This window comes from Rattus rattus, chromosome 12 (assembly GCF_011064425.1).
Source record: "Rattus rattus isolate New Zealand chromosome 12, Rrattus_CSIRO_v1, whole genome shotgun sequence".
Taxonomy (NCBI): domain Eukaryota; kingdom Metazoa; phylum Chordata; class Mammalia; order Rodentia; family Muridae; genus Rattus; species Rattus rattus.
In genome coordinates this window covers 1,917,198-1,941,090 of record NC_046165.1, presented here as the reverse complement: position 1 = coordinate 1,941,090, position 23,893 = coordinate 1,917,198, and the positions used below count along the sequence as shown (strand labels likewise).

Below are 23,893 nucleotides of genomic sequence, written 5' to 3'. Positions count from 1 at the left end.
GTCACAGCTCTGTAGCTGCCAGAGCCACACAATGAGCATCAGACTAGTGTTCCAAGTACTGGAACCAACCAAGCCTGCTTCCTACACGGAATGAGAGTCAGACTTGCTGTCCTCACAGAAGGACCATGTAAAGAAATTCAAGCAAGGGAGGAACCAAGGAAAATGAAGGCAGAGAAGAAAGAGACGAACAATCCATTGGCAATGACCCTGGACCTAAAAACAGGTGTCTGTATGGCACAGCCATTCATTCATTCATTCATTCATTCATAATTTATAAAGCAAGCTCTTACACTGTAGTCCAAGCTGGCCTCAAACTCGCAATTCCCCTTCCCGCTGCCTCCAGAGTATTTGGATGACAGGTGTGTCCCCCAATTGGTCAGGCTTATTTTTTTAGCATCATGATTACAAGTCAAAAGTTAAAAAAAAAATATTTCTTAAGGAAAATGTAAGGGAATGAAAACTCTGATCTCCTGGCTGAACCACAGCAGGACAGCAACAGGATACAAGTTTAACAAAACATCAAAGGGCTCTGAGATCTTGTTGACATCTGGTGGAGCTGAGAACTTAGAGTGTGTGCGGTACAATGTAGCAAGACCATCCCTCCCTGGAAGATCCCTCCTCCCACACGAGTAAGACATTCAGTCCTAGCTTAAGGCGCTAGTGGAAGAATGGAATTGTTTCCGCCATTTTAGCAAGCTTTCTGTTCAGGGCTTACCTGTCTCCAGTCTGAAACAGGAGGCTCTGAAAGAGCTTTCAGTATTGACGAAACATCTCATGAGAACAGCACATTTTTGGTTTGGGCATTAAACAATAACAACAACAAAACATGTACCTTCAACTCATCTGTTTAATGATATTTTGTTTTGTTTTGTTTTGAAGTAAATGTCTGGTGACATTTTTATTTCTAAAAAGATTCTGTTCTAAAAAGAGCTTAAAGAGAGTAAAGAAAGGAAAAGGAAACAAAAGAAACAAACAAACAAACAAACAAAAGCCAGAGCACTAGAAACAACAGTGAGTAGATTTCCCTCCATTTTCTGAAGTTCCAGGATACCAGAGCTTAGCAGAGCTGCCTCCTAATAAAGTCAGGCAGTTAAAGATTGTTCAGACTTTATAATAATACAGACTGCGCCCATAAAGAAAGCTAATGAGGTTACCCAAAAGGAGCTATAGTCTCTTAGAGAGCCTTCTAACTAGTTCAATCATAATTCAGAGCACTTAATTTCTGTTCCCTTATAAAATAGTATTAACTCAGTTCCAACTCTGGAATGCCAAGTTTACGTGTATCTAAAGCCGGGTCTCCTTTTTTATTGACTTTATATATTCAGATTCTGAACTACAAAGACCAGGTCTTTAAGTTGGTTGCTTTAAACATTAAGCCTAAGCATTAAACAGCACGATCATTTTCATTCCAATAAAGATTGTGTTTCTGCTTCAGAAGTTTTAATTCTCCGCTGTACTTACAGACACAGGCAAACACCATGCTATGGCATGAGTCTGTGAGGACTGCTTGGCCTGTGTTCACTGCACTGGTGATCTAGGGGAAGAAAACTGATGATTTAAGACACAGGGAAACACAGGCATTCAGATGCTCCCGAATATGAAAAGCTAGACCAACAGAAATTCAACGACCTAATGTCAGAGGTAATGGCAGTACAAAAGCCACCCCCATCCACTCTACACACACCACAGAATGGTGTCCTTTCTTGAGCACATGCGAAGTGCTGGAGAGAGGACACAGTTCAGGAAGACAAGTGGAGAAGGGGATTCTTAGCTCCTTAGGCATGATAAATAATTCAAGCTGTATTTTAACCAGAACAAACTGGACTGTGGCTAGAGATGTGTAATCCAGTGGTAGAGGACTTGATTAGAAAGTGCAAACCCCTGGGTATGACCTCTAACATGTGAAAAAAATTATTTTTACATACATAAGTATACATGTATACATATATTCCTATAATACACATGGGCCTAGAAATCCCTACCCCCCTATCCCATGGGGCTGTCCATACTTAGTTTCTAGGTTTTGCAATCCAGCATTAGGCCCAAGTCCTAGTATAAGAAATACTTTTAATATAAGGCTGACTGGTGAGAAAATGGATGATCTAAACTGATAAACCCCTGTGCACTTTGGAACAGCATCAGAGACCAGAACTCCTTTTCTGGTCAAAATCTTTCATGCATAGGGAACTTTGTTCTTCCTCTGTGAAGGCCCGTGGCCCCTGCAAGCCTCTAAATAGAGATAGGTCTTGAGCAATACACATGCTAAGCTGAATCTATCAGCGTTGCTTAATGATGTTTCTAAGGAGCTGGTGTTTAACAGAGAACACTCTACTCTTGACATGTTTGGAAACGAGTAAAAAATATATATATAAAAAAAGATACTGAAAATAGGATACCTTTGCCAAGAGACAAAAGATAGGGTGGGAGCTGTGATAAGGAGAAAACCAAGTGGTGGGTACAGTGAGTTTATGCCATTGGTCTAAGGGAACAAGGCAGGTTGCTCATGAGGACACAAAGTCCTTAGGTGTCTACAGTGGGGGTCAGGCTAGGACCTTGCTGAAGGGATAGAGGGGCCTCCCTGTTTAAAAAAGAAAAAGACTAATCATAGTGCATCTAAGGCCTTCTCAGGCTAATTGGAACCTCTAGAATTGCAAGCTCAGTGGAACTAATTCACAATGACAAGACTCAAGAGCCAAGGATTTCGACCACCTTCTTTAAACCCTGCAGTGACTGTAACTGTGGCCATCTCCAACTCAGGCCTGTCAGGGCAAGGGACACAGTTAAGGGCAGAAAGGATGCAGAGATGCAAGGCTGAGGTAATGCACTGAGGCCTGAAATGAGTGTATCAACCATCACAGTTTCATACTTTAAAGACCAAGTAACCACAAAGCATCAGAGACCACGTTGGAGGTGACCCTGTGGGCTCCATTTGGTCTACTCTTTCCTGTCCTAAAATGAGTTCGACTCAGTAGATAGTGGCTACAGGCAAGAGGTGGACAAGGAGGCTTCTCAGGTTCCCAGAGCCATCCTCCCGTCTTCGCACTGTTGTGGGAATGTCAAACAAAGCAGCGTCTACCCATAATCCTAGAGGGGTTCCAACCGAGCCGGCGCCACCAGTGCTACTTTTCTGTAAACACCAATCATGTCCAGATTAACTTTACTGAAGACACTTATAAGCTCAGACCTAACCTTCTCTTTCTCATGCTAAAGTAAATACAGTATGGTGCTAAAATAGCCTCGCTGGACCAAAGAGACGAAGGGTTACATGGCGAGCCGTTCTTCACCAACTACCCAGGAATCAGAGTATGAAGTACCCTCACCCTCACTATCAGTTTCTGAAGACTTCATGCGCCTTCAATTTGTCATTTCAACACCAGGTATAGAACCAGAGGCTTCGCCTAGATCCACCACCAAGCTAAACTCCCAGCCCCAAAGGCTTCCTAAACCAATTACTTTTTGCATGGATGTCCCTTAGAAACAATTTTATGATTTTTAAAAGAACTCAAAACAGATACACATATACTACATAAATATTAATGCACAAATTCATGAACTAGAACACAGAAAGAATAAAGAATCCTGGGAGGAATACCAAGTAGCTTTAGTTCTTTTTCACCACTCTGAAAGAACAGTCCTTTTGGAAAACCCAGCAAATTTCTCCGTTCACTCAGTAGAAGGGGTTCTGGTGTTGTAATGGTTTTCCTTACGATTTCACAAGGGCAATCTTTTAAAGCAGTGAGAGGTTCTATATGATGCACCTTACCTGTTAAATCTATTGATATCTAATACTTAATGCTTAATATCCTTTCTTAAAAAGTACATTTGATGACTGTGAAGATTCATTTATAATTCCAAGTAATTGTTTTAAGGAGGTTAAGATTTACAAATGATGACTGATGAGACCTTTCTGGAAAAAAAAATCTCTTTAAGTCTGAAGTTTTAATTTTCTCGGTGTGAATGCTGAGAAGCACCTTCCTATGAACCTGCAGATCCCGACCGAACTGCCAATGTTAGGACATGCAGTGCCATTTTACTGTGATAAGCATGTCTGTGAGGGGAGAAAACCCCTCCCATTCCTGATTCACAGTCTGGATGGCGCTGGAATCTCGCTCAGCTGTTGTGAGACTGGGGCAGGTGCGACCTCTCCAGAGCCTCTAATCATGAGTTGTTGTTAGTGGCGAGACTCTGCCCAAGGAACTGATGGAGGTCTACCTTCCTGTTGTGTTGACATTTGGTCTCAGGAAGAGAAGTTGCCCCTTGCTCTTCTCTACCCCCGAAGCTACTCCACTCACGTGTCCCCAGACTAACTGGCATGCAGAATTTTTCCTCTCAGCATGATAAAAAAACAATATAAGGGGTGAGGTATGGTCATGCCTACTCCAGTAGACATCATCATGAGGGCAGAGGCCCCCTTCTCCTGTGTCACAATGGAGCTGCATATCCGGGAGAACCAGAGATGCAAACAGAGCTGGCGTCTAGCCTACATGCAAGGAAGGGAGAGGAAAAGTGAAGACTCTTCATAGGGCCAGTCCAATCCACCCTTGAAGATTATGAAGGGGCAGCTTGGCCATCAACACATATGACCAGTCCCGAGCTGGTGTGAAATCATGCAATTTTGCTGAAACTAAAACAGTACCCCACCCCCAGTCTAAGTGCTTCAGTAGTTCTTCAGGGCCTTGCTGTATTATTGATCTAGAATGTGGCGCTATGTGTGAAGAGGGTGATGAAATAAACACGTGTGAAGAGTCTAAACCTTTGGACTACAGCGCCTCAGATGATAACCTTACATGAACAGACCGATTCACTACCTGTGAAGACACTGCTCCATAGGATGAGATAATGAAGAGGTGGTAAACACAGTGCTTACTTTCTTTAAATGCTCGACAGTAGCCAAGGAAAGACAACAAGAAGAACAGGGCACACAGGAGGTCTGCACGGCCAACAACACCAGCAACCTTAAAAGAAAGGGGCGGGAGAAGGATTTACATAAATCAAATTGAGCATTCCTAAATTTGGGACATACAAAATGTACCTCAGACACAAAACAAGCAACTTACCAGCTCCCACCCATCATGGCAGCATGTTGGCAGTGCCATACAACCCACTGTTCAACTGTGTAACTAACTGTTCATCCTTAAAGAATGCCTTTGAGAATGGATCAACTGTGTAACTAACTGTTTATCCTTAAAGAATGCCTTTGAGAATGGATCAACTGTGTAACTAACTAACTGTTCATCCTTAAAGAATGCCTTTGAGAATGGATCAACTTTGTAACTAACTGTAAAGAATGCCTTTGAGAATGGATCAACTGTGTAACTAACTAACTGTTCATCCTTAAAGAATGCCTTTGAGAATGTATCAACTGTGTAACTAACTGTTCATCCTTAAAGAATGCCTTTGGGAATGTATCAACTATGTAACTAACTGTTCATCTTTAAAGAATGCCTTTGAGAATGGATCAACTGTGTAACTAACTAACTGTTCATCCTTAAAGAATGCCTTTGAGAATGGATCAACTATGTAACTAACTGTTCATCCTTAAAGAATGCCTTTGAGAATGGATCAACTGTGTAACTAACTAACTGTTCATCCTTAAAGAATGCCTTTGAGAATGGATCAACTGTGTAACTAACTAACTGTTCATCCTTAAAGAATGCCTTTGAGAATGGATCAACTGTGTAACTAACTAACTGTTCATCCTTAAAGAATGCCTTTGAGAATGGTTCCACTGTGTAACTGTGCAGCCCACTGTATGACGGGTTCATTCTCTTCACCCTCTCTGGTACTGGACTTCATCTCATTGCTTTAAGAGATTCCAGGTTATTTGAGCAGACTGCTCTGGGCACAGCAGATGTGTAGCAAAAAAGCGGTGTTATTTAACACCTTACACCCAAGAACACCAGCAACCCAGGGTTCTCACGTCCCACAGGGGATTTTCAACTAAACATGTCACCAGCTCAGAGAGCACAGTATTTAAAAAAGAAAAAAAGAGTCCTGGGACTGTCAGGATGGAACAGTGGGTAGAGGTGCCTACTGAACCCAGAGTCCTCCAGCCTTCACCTTGTGTACCATGACACACATGCCCCACTCCCCAGTATCAGGCATGCACACACATGAAGCATCCACACACACATACACAACAATAATAATAAACTGAAAAGAATTTTAAATTGGATTGGAAACACAAAGGGCATAAAAGTAGGAAGTATGTGTTAAAAGCCATTTAAGCAGGCGGGGATGGGAAGGGGACAGGGGAGAAGGGAAGGGGAGGGGGAGGGGGAGAGAGGAAGTGGGAGGGAGAGGGAGAGAGAAGTTCAATGCCTCTGAGCTGCCTCTGCCATCTTCTCCCTTCTAACTCAGACGGGTTTAGAAGGCTAACTTGCCAAGTCAGGAAGATTTCCAAAGTGACCAATGAGATAAAACAGAGTACAGTTCCCATCCTTTCTCTCTTCTCCTTTCCAACATGACTCCCCCTTCCTTTCTTCCTTTCCCCTAGCAACAATGAAGCTGTATAAAGTTTGTGTTCATTGTCCTCTGAATATTTCATAGCAAGGAAAACCATAGAATTCTTCTTATGAGTACTGCTCTAGCTCATGGTGTGTCCTTTACTAACTGACACCCAAACGTGGCATATACCAAATCATCTTAATGGATGACAGATTGACTACTTCTGAAAAGAAGATAAAATATCATGCCTGTAGAAATTAGAACATAAATGTTTCCTAGGGGTGTGTATGATCGACAGCTGAACAAGGATGCCTTTAAGAATAGGTTTCCTTTTGCATGTGAAAGGCTGAGGCATACTGCTCAGTATCCCCCCCATGGAGGTGCACTGGGAAGTCCATGGATAAGAACACAGGATGAGTTGACAAATTCATCCTAGCAAGAGCATGTGTGAGAGGCAAGTGTCAGTATGGTCAACCTGACAGCATCTAGTTAGCTAGGAGACAATCCTCTTGTCATGTCTGTGAAGGAATTTCTAAACTGCTTAGCTGAGGCAATCCCACTCTTGATGTGGGGCAGTATCATTCCAAGGGCTGGGGTCTTTAACTAAATAAAGAGGAGAAAGTGGGATTGGCACCAGCATTCATTGCTTTCTGCTCCCTGATTGGATATGCTCAGATATCTAACACTCATGCTCTGTGGCCATGCCTTCCACACTATGACTGACTGATCCCTCAAACTGTGAGTCACGACAAACCTTCCTTCCTACAGTTGCTTCTGTCAGGTTTCTTGTCACAAAATGATAACGATCAACCAGCATAGGAAGCAAGGAGCAAACCAAGCTTAATGACCCAAAGGGAACATGGCAGTTCACTGGAGGGTTAAATGAATACACAATGAGAGTTCTGGATGCTCAGAAGTTAAGTTCATTTATTCAAGGACACAATAAGTAACCAGAGTGCTTCTTGAAATAGGACAATGTGCTAGGCAGGCAGGGAAAGGACCAAGGACACTGCTGCTCATGGCGGGGGAGGGGGGACCAAGGACACCGTTGCTTATGGTGGGGTGGAGGACCAAGGACACTGTTGCTAATAGGGGGAGCAAAAGGACTAAGGATACTGATACTCATATGGGGGAGGGGACCAAGAACACTGTTGCTAATGGTGGGGGAGAGGACCAAGGACACTATTGCTCATGGAGGCGGGGGACCAAGGACACTGTTGCTCATAGGGAGGAGACCAAGGACATTGATGCTCATGTGGGGGAGGACCAAGAACACTGTTGCTCACTGGAGGGCTGGGGGTTGCTGCTTCTGTAACACAGTGGCAAGTAAGGACGTATTTAGAACATCCAGGCTTTGTAGGCTTCCAGCCAGGATACAGGGAGAAGAGTTTTTTAGAATTGTGGCTTAGGATAGACCAGAACTCAACCCTCTCAGAATTGAAGCAACTGAAGCCAGTGCAGAGTCACTGTCCAAGGAGCCACAGAGCAACAAGAGGAGGCAGGACAGGGAGCTAGGACTTCTTGAAGTGAATGAAGGGAAGAAACAGTTAGGACAAGAACCGGGGACAAAGCCAGAAGGACCAGGCTGTGGAAGCCCCTTCTGTCAGGGTGGTTAAGGTAAATGCACAGTGCTGCCAAGAACTGAAGTTTAAGCAAATAAGCTTATTTTCTCAAGGAACGCTCTGCTTTTGGTAAAGGCACTGTTGTCCTAGTAGCAGGCTTAGCATTTAACAGCTGAGCCATCTCTCATCTCTGTTTTTGGTAAACTATTAAAGACAATCTCAAGTCTGTAAGTGATGAGGGTTATAGTACTCGACATAAAAGGTAAACCTATCGAGTGTTTTAAAGTAAAGAAGCATTTAGCATTTCAGTGAGTATTTGTCGAGTAATTAAGGAGAGCTCACAGCACAGAATGTGAAAGGCTGTCCAAGAGCAGGCTATGTATATATAGGCATAAGGAAAATAAGACTTTTATTCTTCCTTCCTTTCTTTTTTATATATTTGCAAAATCCCTCTCCATCAGCTACATTTTTCTTTCAGATTACATCAAACACCTTGTCAGTCTTTTCTAGAGGAAAAAAAGTCAATGCGCCCTCGCTCAATCCAATAAAGAGGTGGCCTCTGAGTTGGGGACAAGAAATAAGAATCTATGGACAAAAAAGGAGGTGGGCGGGAGGTTCCCTACTAATTCCCTATGTGTTGAAATCTGGTGTTCAAAGCTAGGTATGGTGCATGCCAACAAGCCCAGAACTTGAAAGGTAGAGGCAGGAGGACAAGAGTTCAAAGCCATCCTCATCTCAAGTGAAGCTACAAGTGAATTTGAGACCAGCCTGGAACACAAAGACCTCCTCTCTGGCAAAACATCTGGATTCAGTAGATGGGTGGGTGGACGTCTTGAAGCCCAAGCTTTTGATTCAGAACCCAAGCAACTTGTCGTCTTTAGCCACACTTTAGGTACAATGCTACTCACGTCCACAAGGAGGCCCTGGGTGTACCTCATCCTGATGGCTGGGTAGAACCAGACCAAGACCTAAGCAATGTGGAGGTGTGGTCTTTTGCTATGTATTGTAATGTCAAGTGCAGCCCCTAAGAGACTCTGCACGGGGACCCAGGTGAGCTATGTGACCTTGCCCTCAAGTTATTTCTGATTGGTGAATAAAGATGGAAACAGCCAATAGCTAGGCAGAAGAGACGTAGGAGGGGGTTTAAGGTTCTGGGGCTTGGGATGGGGAAACCATGAGGTGAAGAAGGTGAAGAAGAGGAGCCACCATGGGTTAGGTGAGTCACGAAAACACTGCCCTGAGGGCTGTCCAGTTGGAGTTAAGAACAGATGAAACACAGTAAGTAATAACTTGAGGCTAATGATAGGAAAGTAGATTCTAATGGCATACAGGGTAGATATCACCCAGCTCGTGTGCTGTTTAAGGCTTATTGGAAATAATACAAGTTTTGTGTCTTCTATCCAGGAACTGAATGATCAAAGGCAGGGTAGAAACCCCGGATCGGGATTAAAAATTTCAACAACAAGCAACGTCTGCTCATGCCTCTCCTTCCTGGGGTACCAGTACTCCGTCCGAAGCTTCATGTGTCTACTATCAACTGAGGACGATCTGGGACGGCATACAAGGGCAAAGGGAGTAGGGTGGATTTTGATTTCTATCAGCTGAGGAACAAATTGATCTGCTGTAATGATTTCCTTTACCAATCAGAGCCCCGAAGGGGAATTAGACTGAAAGGTGTCTAATTCGACCATCTTGGCTTTGGTCAGAACCCTGTATCAAACGCACCGGATGGCTAGGAAATGTTAGGTGACACATCTCCATATAATTCCAGCTCTTGGGAGATTGAGGCAAGAGGATCAGGCATTCAAGGCCAGCCATGGCTACATGATACCATTTCACAAGATTTTTCCAGAAAGCCCTGTTTGTGTCAGATGCAACACTGTATATAATAACGAAGAGAAAATATAAGTGCTTATTTACATCTGGCAAAAATGCCTTCAGTATTAATGCTGGGGGAAAACACAAAACACATTAGTGCTAACTACAAAGAAATGCACATCATTAAAAACTGGTAGGGCTCATGTGGCTACTCTACCCTCTTAACACACAGACATGGACACATATTGTCTGCAATCTGCACTATCCTCATGCTACGGGGAGCCACAAGCAGAGTGGGACCACCATGGCCACACCACAGCCGGGAAGGAGCTGCCTCTCCCATCGTGGCAGGACACCTGTGCCAGCCTTCTCCTGCCGCCTGAAGATAAGCTCCAGGTGTCTTGCTCTTTGCACATGTTTAAAGGTGGCATTAAAAAATGTAGAGTGGGAGATAACACGGGGAAAGTGATAAGAGGAAATTGGATAGTGTGTCAAAGTAATGAAAGGTAAACATACTAAGCATGTCGGTGTGAATGCTAATTTTTAATTATCTATTATTCCCTGAAATCCAAGTTTAAATGGCTGTCGTGAAGAGAATTTTCAAATATTGCTTTCTCCCTCCAGGTAGCCCACCCTGCCCCTTCTCCCTCCCTCCTTCTCTCTTTTCTTCCCTCTCTTCTTCGTTCCCTCCCTCCCCCACCCCACTCTGTTCATGCACAGTTTGTGCATGTGGAAACCAGAGGCCAACCTTGGATATTATTGAGACAAAGTCTCTCATGGATCCAAAACTAGATAAGTAGAGCAGCTGGCCAGGAAACCCTAGGGATAGTCTGTCTCTGCCTCCCTATCATTGGGATGCAGGCACATTCCCCTATGCCAGGAATTCTATGAAGGTGCCGGTGTTCAAACTCAGGTCCCCAAGCTTGCACAGCAAGTATTTTACCACGTTAGGTATCTCTCCATTCCCCTCAATTCCTTTTAAAGCTCTAAAATAAGGCCTTTTAAGATTGGCAGGAAGCTGCCTTGTGCATGCACACACACTTGAAGCATACACAGGCCTTGAAATCTCTTCCCAAATCAAGTTTTTAATACTTAGAATTTTAGGAAATCTTTGGCTAATGTAATATTTTACTTTGGTTTTACAACTGTGTCCAATTAGACAAGAGGTAAACAGTCAATCCAGTCAGGATTCTCCCAGAAAGCCCTGTTTGTGTCAGACACAACACTGTATCTGAGACTCTGTAACAAACACTTAGCGTGGGGGGAATGAGGCTGAAACCAACTGTAACTTAGTCACAGTTGTACAAGAGAGAGAGATAAAGGGTTTTAAGTGGACTCTTACATCATAAGCTCATAGCCCTTCAAAGAGGATATAAAAGGCAACAGTAAAAACTCCATAGGTTTCTATCAGATGGCCAGAAACAAGAATTCTGGTTAACAGTTTAGAATTAACTTTAAGACCCTCAACAGGACAATCATGACTGTTAGCAGATAAGCCACAACAGGATTGTAGGCATTTAGATGTCTATTAAAGGTCAAAGTTCACAGTGAACAACATGGCATCTGGAACATTCTTATCCAATGCCTTGTGGGACCAGAAAGACCAGACCCAATCCCTTACTTCAGCAGCAGGCAGTCTCACATTTTGCAAGGGTTCAAGTAGGCATATAGGGGTTTTCTGACAGCCTGGAAAATGTTCAGTTAAATCTCAACAGTCTATGTCTAGAGTATATTCTCCTTTGTGTCCAAGGCACAGAGACGTGGCCACAGGACAGCAGGTGAGGCTCCTGTCATGGCTGTCCATCACCTGGCCAAGTCTATTTGGGAAAGATTTCCAGGGAGGGAGAAGGAGGAAGACAGAGACTTCGAGGAGCAGTTTCTTTGTGCCTGCATGGGCCATGGAAGATGCTACACTCTCTTTTCTTTATCTGCTTGGGATACTTACTGCCTATAAAGTAGTACCAGACCATCTAATTCATAGTGCTTTTATGCTAATAGAGTAGTACCAGACCATCTAAAGTCATAGTGCTTTTATGCTAACTATATTGAGAAAATTTTTATAAATCATAAAGTCAGCTATTACAGAAAACCTACCCCTGGCCAGATATGGTGATGGATGCTTTTAATCCCAGCACTTGAGAGGTAAAGCAGGTGGACCTCTGTGTTTTAGAGCCCTGTACAGTCTACATAGGGAGTTCTATGCCAGCTAGGGTCTACACCATTAAGACCCTATCTCCCTCCAAAAATGAATAAGATAAACAAAACTACCACAGTCTCTGCACTGAGGAAGGGTTCTTTACTGCTGGCCTTTAGGATCCAAAGTCAGGCAACATCAGCATTTATGCCCTTGATGCTGGTGTGATCACACCAGCTAAACAGATTGTGTCCCCCAAGATGCTAGCACACTCTGAGGAGAAGGTCTACCAGTGCGAGAGCTATTATGTATTCATAAAGAGATGACTCTGACCTAAAGCCCTAATGTCTGACAGGCCGTGTGGTGTTTAACTCTGCAAACAAGAGGAGCACATAAAAAGCCTGCTGTCAGAAAACCAGACAGCACAGAAGTGTCTTCTTACGCGCATGCAGACCGTCACACGTAGATACTTACACACTCGGTGTGGACTGGATGGACAGCAAACAGCAATGCCGCCAACAGGGAAGCCCTGGGGGCCAGGTGTACCCTCCGGCCTTTACTGGTGTACTGCAGGCCACCAAAGAGTACCGAGAAGACATCTAGCATGAGGATGGAGATGCCGCCGTGCAGGAGGATGTTGACCACGTGGAAACCCACGGGGTGAAAGCCTCCAGACAGGTAGTAGTTAATCCTGCAACAAACAGGGATTGTTCATGGTGGATGCACAGAGCATGCACAATGGACACTACCGAGGTAATAACACCTGCCCAGCCAAGAAGCCTGAAGAAACTGAACACAGTGAGGCAGAGAGGAGAGCGGGAGAAAGGGCCCTGACAGGGTCCAAAGTCAAAAGGACAGCTAGATGATGTTTTCAAGACCCCAAAGGGATTATTTTCCAGGAACAGGTAAAGCCACATTTCCCTCAAGGTTGTCCCTCATAACCCAGACATCATGGAACAAAGTGCTTTAACTTAACAACGTGTGTCCCAGCCCTCTCCCACAGAATACCTCCCTACTGTCACTGTGATTCTTCCATTTGACTACCTCTCAATTGCTAGTGGTTCTAAGTGTTTCTCTGTAAGATCTGTCTATACAAGAGTATCTAAATGTATCCCAGAAACAGGGAATAAGCTCTGTCATGTGACCAGTAGCTCTGGTTAATGAGGGCCAGAAAAGGAGTCTTTAAACTTCATATTCATTATGTTAGATTGGTAATGATAGGAAGATTCGGAGCTTAAGTTTGTCATGGAAAAAGGAAAAGAGATCAGTTTTACTGGATGACTGTGTTGCTTTGGTATGTATCACATATCCCTTGGTGCTTTGTTAACCAAACAGTAACGGGTGGGCTCTCCGAGAACCAGAAACACAAGTGCTTTGCTGGTGTGTGAGCATCATCCTGACCCAGGGGCCAAGCTAACCTCTGCGTAATTTCGGTTTCAGTTTATACAGCTGAAATGGAGATTCCTTAGGCACAACCTCTCAGCCTCCCTGTGGCACACTTCCTAAGACTTAAGACGAGCACAGACACCTTAGAGCACATATGTAATCCACCTACATAAGAACTAATGCCGGATAACCACCTCCCCCAACATATGACATCATGAGGAAACCTCAAACGATGCACTCGTTCCTACTGTCACACCTTACCTGAAAGTCAGGACAGTAAGTGGCCTGTAGGACTTGTGGCTGGTGTTACTGCTCAGTCTACTGCCCCAGAAGTCATGATGCCAAAGGTCCCCAAGGGGTGTGTCTGATTGGAGGTCCTGCAGGAACACAATGGGACATTCTGGGCAAGGAGTCATGATCCTCCCCTAGTTTTACACCACAGCCTTGAAAGCTCCCCTAAAATGTCAACTCTATTCCCTTCATCCTTTCTGCTAGCCCTAGGCCCAACCCCCAACATCTCTTCTGTAGGGTATGCCCAGGCTTTATGGAAGGACAACTGTATCCTCTCATTTTCAACTCAAAGTACTTCAAAATGCTCATGAGCTTATCCTATCTAGCCAGTTACGGTCTCTCAATAGTCCTCTACATCCCTGTATCAAAGTTGAAGTCCTCATAATTCAGAGCCACTGTGTCCATCTGTCTGACGCCATGCCCCTGGCCCTTTCATGAGTTCTCTGCAGAGGCTTTCCATAGGCAAGTCTGCCCTGGATGGTCATCTTTGATCCTCTAACATCCTGAGTGGATCTCAATCCATTTTTGTGGATTCTGGAGCATCTCTTATCTGTCCCCATAGCTGGTTACTTACAGTTTGGTTTAATTATCTCTATCACTAAACACAACACTTGGGAAGCAGAGGCAAGTTGATTTCTATGAGTTCGAGAGCAGCCTGGTCTATAGAGCAAGTTCCAGAACAGCCAAGGCTACACAGACTACACAGAAAAACCATGTCTCAAAAAAACTAGAAAACAAAACAAAAACCCAAAAAACAAAAAACCTCAAAACCAAAAACTAACCAAACAATAACAACAACAACAAATAAACAAACAAACCACTTGGTTATGTAAGGTCACCACTTTCCTTTCATAGCCAATTAAATAAAGTAAGGTATCAAAACAATAACCAATTTAAACAAAATGGGCGAATATTATTTTTAATGTTTCTACTTTTGATCATGAGTTAAGCAAATTATGAAACTTGGGGGAAAACCTTCTATACAATTTTAAAATATAAAATTACTAAATTTTAAACAAAACCACCTTTCTGCTGAGATAACTTAAATGTATACCAAACATACCTAAATACATTTTTCCTGACATTTAAAATATAAAACTAAATGCTGTAAAATTAAATGAGGGGACTGGAGATAGCCCAGCAGTTAAAGCAGGATCTGCTCTTTCAGAGGACCTGAGTTCCCAGCACCAATGTTGGGACAGCTCACGGCTCCTTCTAACTCTTGCCTCACATCTTCGTATTAGCTCCTGACTTTGGCAGGCGAAACTACACTATTACCAGCTTTCAAAGAATGGTCTTGACACACAGACGGATGCTTAACTGCTGAAGAAATGGCTAAGCAGGTTAAAAAGGCATGCTGCTCTCCCAGAGGATGAGTTTGGTTTCCAGCACACACCTTAGACTCACAACCAACTGCAACTCCACAAGCAACTGCAGCTCCAGGAGATTCAGTAGCCTCTCCTACCCCTATCACGCACCTGCATACATGCACTAACCTGTATACACACACCCACACCCACACACACACACACACACTTTTAAAAAAATGTTCCCAAACAAGAGGTGGTTAAATGACAGATGGCCTCAAAGAACAAACATCTAAGTTGCAGTTACAACTTGGACCTTCGCACTTGCTACATAATGAGTTACAAATATCTAAGTTGCAATTACAACTTCCTAGTTGCTACAGAATGAGCTGCTTGCTAACTCAAGAGGAGGAACAGAAGTAAAGTCGGTCACTTGAGTCTCACTGTGACTTTCGCTTGTATCAGCTTCAGCAGCCTTAAATATCTAGATCATCCATCCAAGGAGCCAGCTGGATGTTTTACAAAGATCACAGGATCCATCTGCTAACTCAGCAACAACAGTGGAAGTCCAAGCCTCTGTGTTCTGCAGTATAAGTGCCTCCTCAGCTGAGGTGGTTGGAGTAGCATCCTATCCACCCTCGGAACAGAAAATGAACACCAAAGAAGCTCTAAATATTTGATTAGGCACAGCCTACATGAAGCACAGTGTGTAAGAGAAAGACCTTTTTTTCCCCCCCTTGTGATTTATGGGAACATTAGATTGCAAATTCCTCCCAACGGATCATCTTAGGGAGCAAGAAATAGCAATTTGGTACAAGGAAGCACCGAGCAACATACCCAACACCCTCAGACCTAGAAACCACCTGCTTATATCATGAAGACGCCTCAGGAGAGGAGCTCTGCACTCCATTCAACAGGGAAGGAGAAAAGTGAGGCTGGAAAGTTAATACAAGGGGTAGGAGGCGACATTCCAGAAAATACTGCTCAAACCACACTTGGCAGAGGCATAAGATGCCTGGCCACTCCTTCTCACATGTTAGGACTACAGCAAGCATCAGAGCTCTCCACACAGCAGAGCTCATACATCCATGTTCCCAGTTCAACAGAAATTTTCCAGCACAGGTTCTGAATTAACCCTTTACATACCCAGATAGAGGTGTGAAGAAAACCACAACAAATGAACAGAACTTCAAAAGTAAAGGGGAATCCTTACTGGAAAAATAAAGGAAAATCCTTATTGTGGCTAGCAAGCCATCAACGTGGCACAGCGGTTCGGAGCTACACGCTTTTTTAAAAGAAGCATGGTTAGAAAAGATGCAAAGGAATCACCTATTATAGGTGGCAGGTGAACAAAAGGGAAGGAAATCACAAGAGGAAGACATGTCTTAAAAGTGAGGATCAACAGATCCAGGCACGGTGATGGATGCCTTTAACTCCAGCACTCAAGAGGCAGAGGCAAATAGATCTTTGTGAGTTTGTGGCCAGTCTGGCCAACACAGCAAATTCCAGGTCAGCAAGAGCCATATAATGAGACCCTGGCACGGAAAAAAAAAATGTAATTATAATATCATGCTGCAAACAAAACACCTACACGTCAAACACAGCCTTCTCCAACTTCAAAACATGCCGCCTTGCCATGTGGAGCTTTTCTCTGACATTTTCTATGTAAAAAGAACTTTTCCTCATTTGGTGACATCAGTGATTTTAAAAAATATAATCTATCTATCCATCCACCCATCTATCAAATTTATAGCCTTAATTAACCTTTGTGTGTATGCTCACATACTCACAAAAAGACACACCATGGGGTGTTATGTGTAGTGTTTTCTCTTTCCACGATGAGTCCTAGGGATTGAGCTCAGGTCATTAGGCTTGGTGGCAGATGCCTTACCCTGCTGAGTCATCTTGATGGCCTTTCACTTCTCATGAGCAAGCAAAAGCACCTTCGATGGCCTGCCCCAGAGGGACAGGCAGGTGCAGTCCTTCAAGCTCTGGCCATAGGTAAAGCAATTCAACCTAGATGTTGAGTGACAGCCCATCACCAAGGGTGTACCTCATGCCACTTCTGAGCACTGGTTCTGCCTGCCTCCGAGTTTCTTACTCTCCTTGTCTTTTGGCTTATTTGAATCGTTTCCTTCCCATTTTGCAATAAAGAAAAAAAAAAAAAAGATGGTTACTTTCCTGGCCTCATATAGCTATAACTGGTGAAGCAAGATTGACTAGGAGTTTGCAAGGTCAGCAAACTTGAGTCTCCAAACATGAAATGAGCAGGAACATTGTATCCCTCGTCAGCTGAATGCTTTCTTCCAGCAGCTGTCAGCACACTGAGCTTGCTCACACAGTGAAGCATGGAGTCATAGGCAGCTGCTGCCTGCTACAGACCACACACCTTCCGATGGATGATTAGAACCATCCATCACTAGAGCAAATGCATGAGTCTCTCTCTCTCCTCTCATGGTTCTGGAAAGTTTCATAAAACCTGAAGCAGTCAACCTGCGACGCTCTGCAACAGCCCCAGACTCGTAAGCCTTAGCAGAGGTGTGCATGAGGTCTCCTGAGCACAGGCAGGTGCTGCAGACCCGAGGCAATGCATTTAGGAGAGCATACATAAAATAATGGGAAATCTATAGCTCATGAGACTCGGACCGAGAGTCAGCCCAAGCTTGACAGAGAATTAACACCCACTTGGAGGATTACTGAGACAGAAGGAAACTGGGCATGCTTAAGTTCCCTAGAGGATTAAGACACAAACCTTATTGTTAACAATAGCTTCAGAGTCATCAAAGACAAAATCTCCATCATAGCTCCTTGCAAAACACAGAAGGGAAACAAATCCCACTACTAACTTAGCCCAGAAAGGGGGAAGGACGGATGGGATGACATGATCCAAGTCAGCATCCAGCTCAGCCATCTTGAAAACTGCAGGCCGCCAGCCTCCTGCTCCAGCATTATGCTGGTTAGAAATCTGCAAGGGAAGCAACATTACGTAAATACCCTTAAGTACACTTCTGCAGTGGACGCTAGATCAGTAGGGATGCTGTGATTTTATACAATGTGCTCAAAAAGTTGTGTCTTTCAAACTTTAGTGGGCAGAAAAAGTGATCCCGGACTCAAGCAGACTTCCAGACCTTACCATGACCAACAGAATCTGAAGCGCTTGGGTTTCTGGTTTTTCCTTTTGGGAATTCTAACTTAACAGAATCACGTATTCACCAAACCCATAAGGCAAGTCGTTTTTAATTCTGAGAGCCAGTTTACAAAGCTTTTGAAACAAATCAGCTTCACTGATCCAGAAAAATCAGTAACTGTTCATTGTTGGCACATTGCAATGTGGGGAGCAAGAATGTACTGCATGAAACATGACTCTGACAGACCTAACAGTCTGCATGTAGGACTCAAGTGCATAGGCCGGCTAGCTGAAAATCTTAAGAGAGGGGACTTGTAGGGCTAGAGCGGGTGACAATGATTGATTGAGCTGGTGTTTTACACAGAGAAAGAGGAGCTGATTTCTTTGGAAGGTCCAAAAAGAAATGAGCTGTCCCAAAAGAGGGAACGGGAAATTCTGTACAGAGAGTCAAGGTAGGAATAGATACTTCTTTAGAACCTTCAAATGGACAAAGTAGCCATTTATAGCTGTGTGGCTTTGTAAAAGTCTCTATCTCTCTACTGCCCGTGGAACAAAGCAAAATGTTAAGACCTTTCTGGCTGTGAGAGTTGCATAACATCCCGGGCCAATTCCAAGACTCAAACACAAAATTATCTGCAAATCAGTTATCTGTTCCCTATTCCCGCCACACCCTCCACCTGTGCTTTCTTCTGGTCAGGTTGCTTGGAGAGTTATGCTCTTTGCAACTACTTCCTCATTATTAAGTGGTTAAGGAGACTGCCTATCTTAGAGTTTTCACTGGATTTGGGGGTGAGGAGGTGTTCTTTGGCTTACAGGTCCCTCACTAAAGGAAGCTATGGAAGGAACTCAAAGCAGGAACCTAGCTGCTAAGGAATGCTACTTACTGGTTTATTCAGCCTGCTTTCTTACAGGGCCCAGGTTCATCCGCCCAGTGGGCTGGGCCCTCTCATATCAATCATTAATCAAGAAAATGTCCCCACAGATTGCCTATAGGGCAATGTGATGGAGACATTATCTGAACTGAGTCCCTGGGGTTTAATGGATGTTTGGAGAAGGCTGGACATCACTATATTTTCCATGAGTTGAACAGTCTTTGGAAGATCTCCTTTAGTACTGATTTTTGGTGGAAAAACTTTGGTCCCCCCTATTGAGGAGACAGAGTCCATTCACGCTGATGGGGGGAAAAATCCCAGCCTCTTGACTGGGATGCAGCTTGGGTATATTTGCTTCTAGATCTTCAAGTTAATACATAGATCAAGAAGTCAACCAAACAGGAATCTCAGGTCACAGACATTTTTTACCATCTTTTGCCTGAATAAAAGTAGAGGCAGGGTGATGGGCACACCTTTCAATGGCAGTGCTGATTCTTTCCAGCAGCAGAGTCCATTAACAAGCCAGACACAAAAGCCTGCAATTCTTTCTCTAGTTGTCCCCTGAGCATCACTGCCTGATGTAAGGCTTGCTAAGAGCAAGCGCTGGGGGAATAATCTACCTACTTTCTGTAGCTTTCTTCTTTCCACTGAAAAATGTAAGCCACTGTTTAAAACCTAACTGTAGTCAGGTCACCACAAACACCTTGATTGCTACTTTACATTCTAGCCAAAGAAATTACTCCTGCTACCTCAACATTTAGACTTTAAAAAGCGAAGGACTAAATGTGCTCTTCGATTTAGAAAATTAATGTTCAGGAAAACAAACAGTTTATACCAATTTTGAGTGTATAACAGACTCTGTGGGATCTACAAAAGGTCATATAACTGGTCCTGATATTCTCCGGCTGAGCCCTGAACATTTGAATATGAAATCAGTTTGTTATGAAGTTCGAATGGCTGTATGATTACTGATTGATGAAATAATCTGTGTTCCTAAATTAGCCACTGTCCTTCCCTGACTATTCAGATTCACAGCCCAAGCCAATCATTTTGGGAGTTAAGCAACAACCCACATATGTGTAGGATGGACTGTGGATTCCCAACATCTGTGGTGCCCTTTTGACCAGGCTCTCATTTTTGGGATGTCAACTGAATGGATGAGTTGATGTCAAATTGATCTCTTCCTCTGGGGGGGGAACCAAAGCCATAGGACCTACAGTGCAGGCATTCTATCCTCCACCCTAATCTCCAGTCCTCACTGGCTCGAGCCATCTCATGGAGCCATCTCTGCTCTCTCAGGGGACTTCCCCTTAGTCCAATGCCTTTGTTGCTTTGCTGTAGTGAAAATATTAAAATGTTCCCCTTTGCTTAATAGACCAGTCTTTACATACATAGCCAAACAGTCCACAATATGCCTTTTATCAGAAAATTAAAAAAAAGTTACAATCCTCTCGAACAGGTGGTTACATTTCCCTGAGCTACATTGTTTCCCTAAGGAACACAGTTTCTTTATCAGTAGAATAAAGTGCCCCTGTGTTCTTTAGGTTGCAGTAAGGACTGAATGAGGCAATATAAGCAGTTGTTAAGTCTCCACTGTTTTGACTAGTTCATAGTTCCTGATCACTTCCTTAACGCTCATGCTGCCATCTTAACATCCAGCAAAGCCCACCAGGCAACAGGATGCACCCAAGAAAGGAGAACCCTTCTTTTGGGCATATCTACAGCATATGACTTCCTAGGTGAGGAGTCTTTGCATCCTATACAAACTTCACACCACACAACCTGATCCCAACTCTCCTTCCCCTATAGGAAATGACCCTTGTTCCACAATAAGGCTTAGTGCACAGGTAAATGAAACCATGCCCCACGAGGTGGCAGAGGCCTTCATATCCCTGTCAGAGTATAGGAAAGAACACTTTCTGCTTCTGACTAAGCCACACATCTTAATGATCTTCTCCAGGTTATATCCTGCTTGGGAGCCCTGGCTCCTCAGCCACAGCTTGGATAGTAGCTCCTATAGGGACGTGCCAAACAGTATGCTCACTGTGGCTTCAGTTCCAAGCAATGACCCATCTACACAGAACCATCTATGAGTAGTCTGAAGAGACAGAGTCACAAAGCTAGTGTTCCGGTGGCTCCTGAACTCTCTGAACTGGCTCCTTAGAGAGGTTCAATGTGGAACAAACCAGCAGTCTCCATCCCCAATACTCAAACTCTTAATATTAAGCCTCAGTTTTCAGGGGGTGAAAATATATTCATCTGTCAATCAAAAGGTCAGAAAGACCTAAAACAATTTCTCCTCAAAGGCTAAATGGCACCGAACTGTGAACCACGAGCTTCTGATAACAATGGACACAGCAGCCCAGGCTGCAATGAAGCAGTGACCCAATCCAGATGATTCACCCTGGAGAACAGCAGCAGCCGCCACCTAACTGGAGACTCTTCCACAGGCACGGAGAGGCTCTTGTCCTCTACATTAATGTCCAATGCATCCAGGGACAGCTGTCCTCCAGGATAGAGCATGACCTTGCCTCTAGAAATCAGGTTAGATAATGTGGTAGTTTCTGACCTTCGGTATTCTGGCACGATGCAGGGAGAGCTAACACACATTGTGCCAGAGGCAAAGAAGCCAGCCATCCTCTGCAGAACTGGGCCAAAAGCAGAGGTAAGATGAGTCCCATTATGACCCATCTTCCTAATTCAAGAATGTCCGAGTGGCTGCCAATGGAAGGTTTCACACGCAGAATTCCTGCCTCAGAAAGTTTCCACTTTGCTAGCTTGTAGCCAGTTTCCCATCTAGGTGGGCCAGCATGCCTCTCTTTGCCCCAGTTCCGGCTATGGTGCACAGCTTTGAGGGGATGCAGGTACAGGGGCAATACCCTGGGCTCCAATATAGTTTTCCCCATCCATTTGTTCCTGGGGAGAGAGCAAAGTGTGGATGACTCAGTGGCTAGATCTTTCCTCTAACTCCTCCTTTCTTTTGTGTGTAGTTATAAAAAGAAAGAAAACACAAACAGCCCACAGTCACAACATCAACAACCCAGACTCCCCATGGAGTTCGCAGGAGGTGAGGCGGTTGCTACACCACCTGCTCCGCTCCCCAACTCCTGGCAGCCGCTCTGTGGCTCCAGGCTCCCAGGCCAGTGGTACCAGCTTTGCTCTACAGCTGAGCATAGAGTAACTGGCACTCCTGGCGCTGCTGGGTGGCTCGCCGCGTAACCCTGGGCCGGCGGCCAAGCTACCCGGCTGTGTCCAGCCGTCGCCTGTGCCTTGGCCAGCTGGCGACCAGGCGCGGGGACCCCGCGGCCAGGTGGCCGCTGCACCCGGTGCACTCCCGGGCTACGAAGCTGTTGCACGGCTGGGTCGGACAGTAGCAGACAGGGGCTGGTGCGGCGACCTCGGCCGTAGCAGGGCAGTGCAGGAGCTTGAGCCCAGGGCGCGCACCCTTACCGCGCGCTCTTTGTCCGGGGTGCGGCTTCCACCTAGGCGCATACCGCCCGGGGCGGCGTCCGCCGGAGGCAGCTCGGGTCTCGGAGCTAACTCTAGTGGAGGTGCAGGGCTCGGGCGCCGCCCCCGGGCCCCCGCGCAGGGCTGGCGGCTCAGTTGAGAGCCCGGGAGCCCGCGCTCGCTCCGCGCCCAACTCTGAGCGCCCCGCAGCCGCGCTCGGCCATCGGCGGGCCGCCCCGCGCGTTACCTGCAAGGAGCACGAGCCGCGATCTCATCTCCCTCCCGCGTGCTTAAACTCCAGCAGCTCCCCTGCCCGCCGCCACCAGGGGAGGGGCCGCCCTCCCCCTCCCACCCCGCCGTGTCCCGCCCCCCGCCGCGCCGCTTCCCACTCGCGGCTGCCCGCTCCCGCCTAGTCCCGCCCCTCACCACGCGACCATCGGTTGCCCTTTCCATCACTCACGCGATCCTCTTCCTCTCATTGGTACATGTCGGGGTGACGTCAGAACAAGGCGCTCGCGGCAGAGGAAGCGCAGGGGCAGACCGGCTCGGCTGGGGAGGAGAAAGCACAGCTGGGACGCGAAGCAGCTGTGGTTCCCAGGCCTGGCCGCTGGCTCCCCGGGGATCCGCGTGTTCTTAGCCTATTCCTGGCGTGTCTTGCGCGCTCTGCCGAGGGCTGTGAAACCCTGCAGCAAAGCTCAACTCCACGCTTCTTTCTGTCTAGAGTTGTTGAAGAAATGTTCCTACTTTCTCCCTTTGAAACGGGAAGTGAGTTCCCCTCCCAAGGCCCTGCAGACTCAGCACTGAACCTCCTCTTTGGAGCAGTCATGCAGTCACGACCACTAGATGCTACACCTCCTTCCTGATAGCAAGGCCACCCACTCAGTTTCCACTCTCAGTACTTATTTTTGCTGCCACCTTCAAGACAAAACCTTGTGTTTTTCACTGCCAAACTTACAGACCTCTGTACAGCTCAATGACCTCTGACGCTCTCCTTCAGACCCTCCTTAAAGCGTCAGACTCTGACCTGTCTCCCTCTTTGGAGTGGAGTGCGTATCCTCAGCACCAAGTCACTTCGAAGCTTTCCTCTGCTGTGTCACCCTGACTTTCGCTGCCCTTCATCCCTGAAGCAGAGTGCTGTCACCCCTCCACCACCCCCAACCCCAGCTGCCACCAACTTCATTCACTTGGCTTTCATTCAAGGAAACTGCATTTGCCAGTCACCTCTGGTGTCTTCTGCACTTACTAAGACCAAGGACATTTTGCTTCCCAATGCTACCTCATCTCAAGATTTCTTCTTCTTCCTTAAAATGCCCTCTTCTTGAGACCTTATTGCCTTTCCACTCCTGGTTTTTTGTTTTTTTTTTCTCAGTCTGCTTGACTGGCTTGCCTGTCCTGGATGATTTCTAAGAGTTTTAAGGGTCTCATCCTTTTGTCTTACTCCACAAATTTCCCCGTATGATTTAGTCTGCTGCCAACACTCCAGTCAATACATTTCAGATTTA

At 45.3% G+C, this 23,893-nt stretch overlaps 1 protein-coding gene across 2 annotated transcripts in view; it reads right to left on the bottom strand.

The window, feature by feature from the left end:
* Positions 1 to 22,727, bottom strand: part of Tmtc4 (transmembrane O-mannosyltransferase targeting cadherins 4) — a 56,159-nt gene extending 33,432 nt beyond the window's left edge. The window contains exons 1-5 of one of the 2 annotated variants that reach the window (XM_032917583.1): positions 22,639 to 22,727; positions 17,698 to 17,910; positions 13,609 to 13,724; positions 12,436 to 12,652; positions 4,868 to 4,955 (exon numbers count right to left, since the gene is read on the bottom strand). In XM_032917583.1, the coding sequence (XP_032773474.1) occupies positions 4,868 to 4,955; positions 12,436 to 12,652; positions 13,609 to 13,724; positions 17,698 to 17,856 (580 nt within the window). In that variant the 5' untranslated portion in view covers positions 17,857 to 17,910; positions 22,639 to 22,727. Of the gene's footprint in view, positions 1 to 4,867; positions 4,956 to 12,435; positions 12,653 to 13,608; positions 13,725 to 17,697; positions 17,911 to 22,638 lie in introns of those variants that run through there. The other variant, XM_032917584.1, reaches the window with a different exon arrangement.
* Positions 22,728 to 23,893: the final 1,166 nt, after the last annotated feature.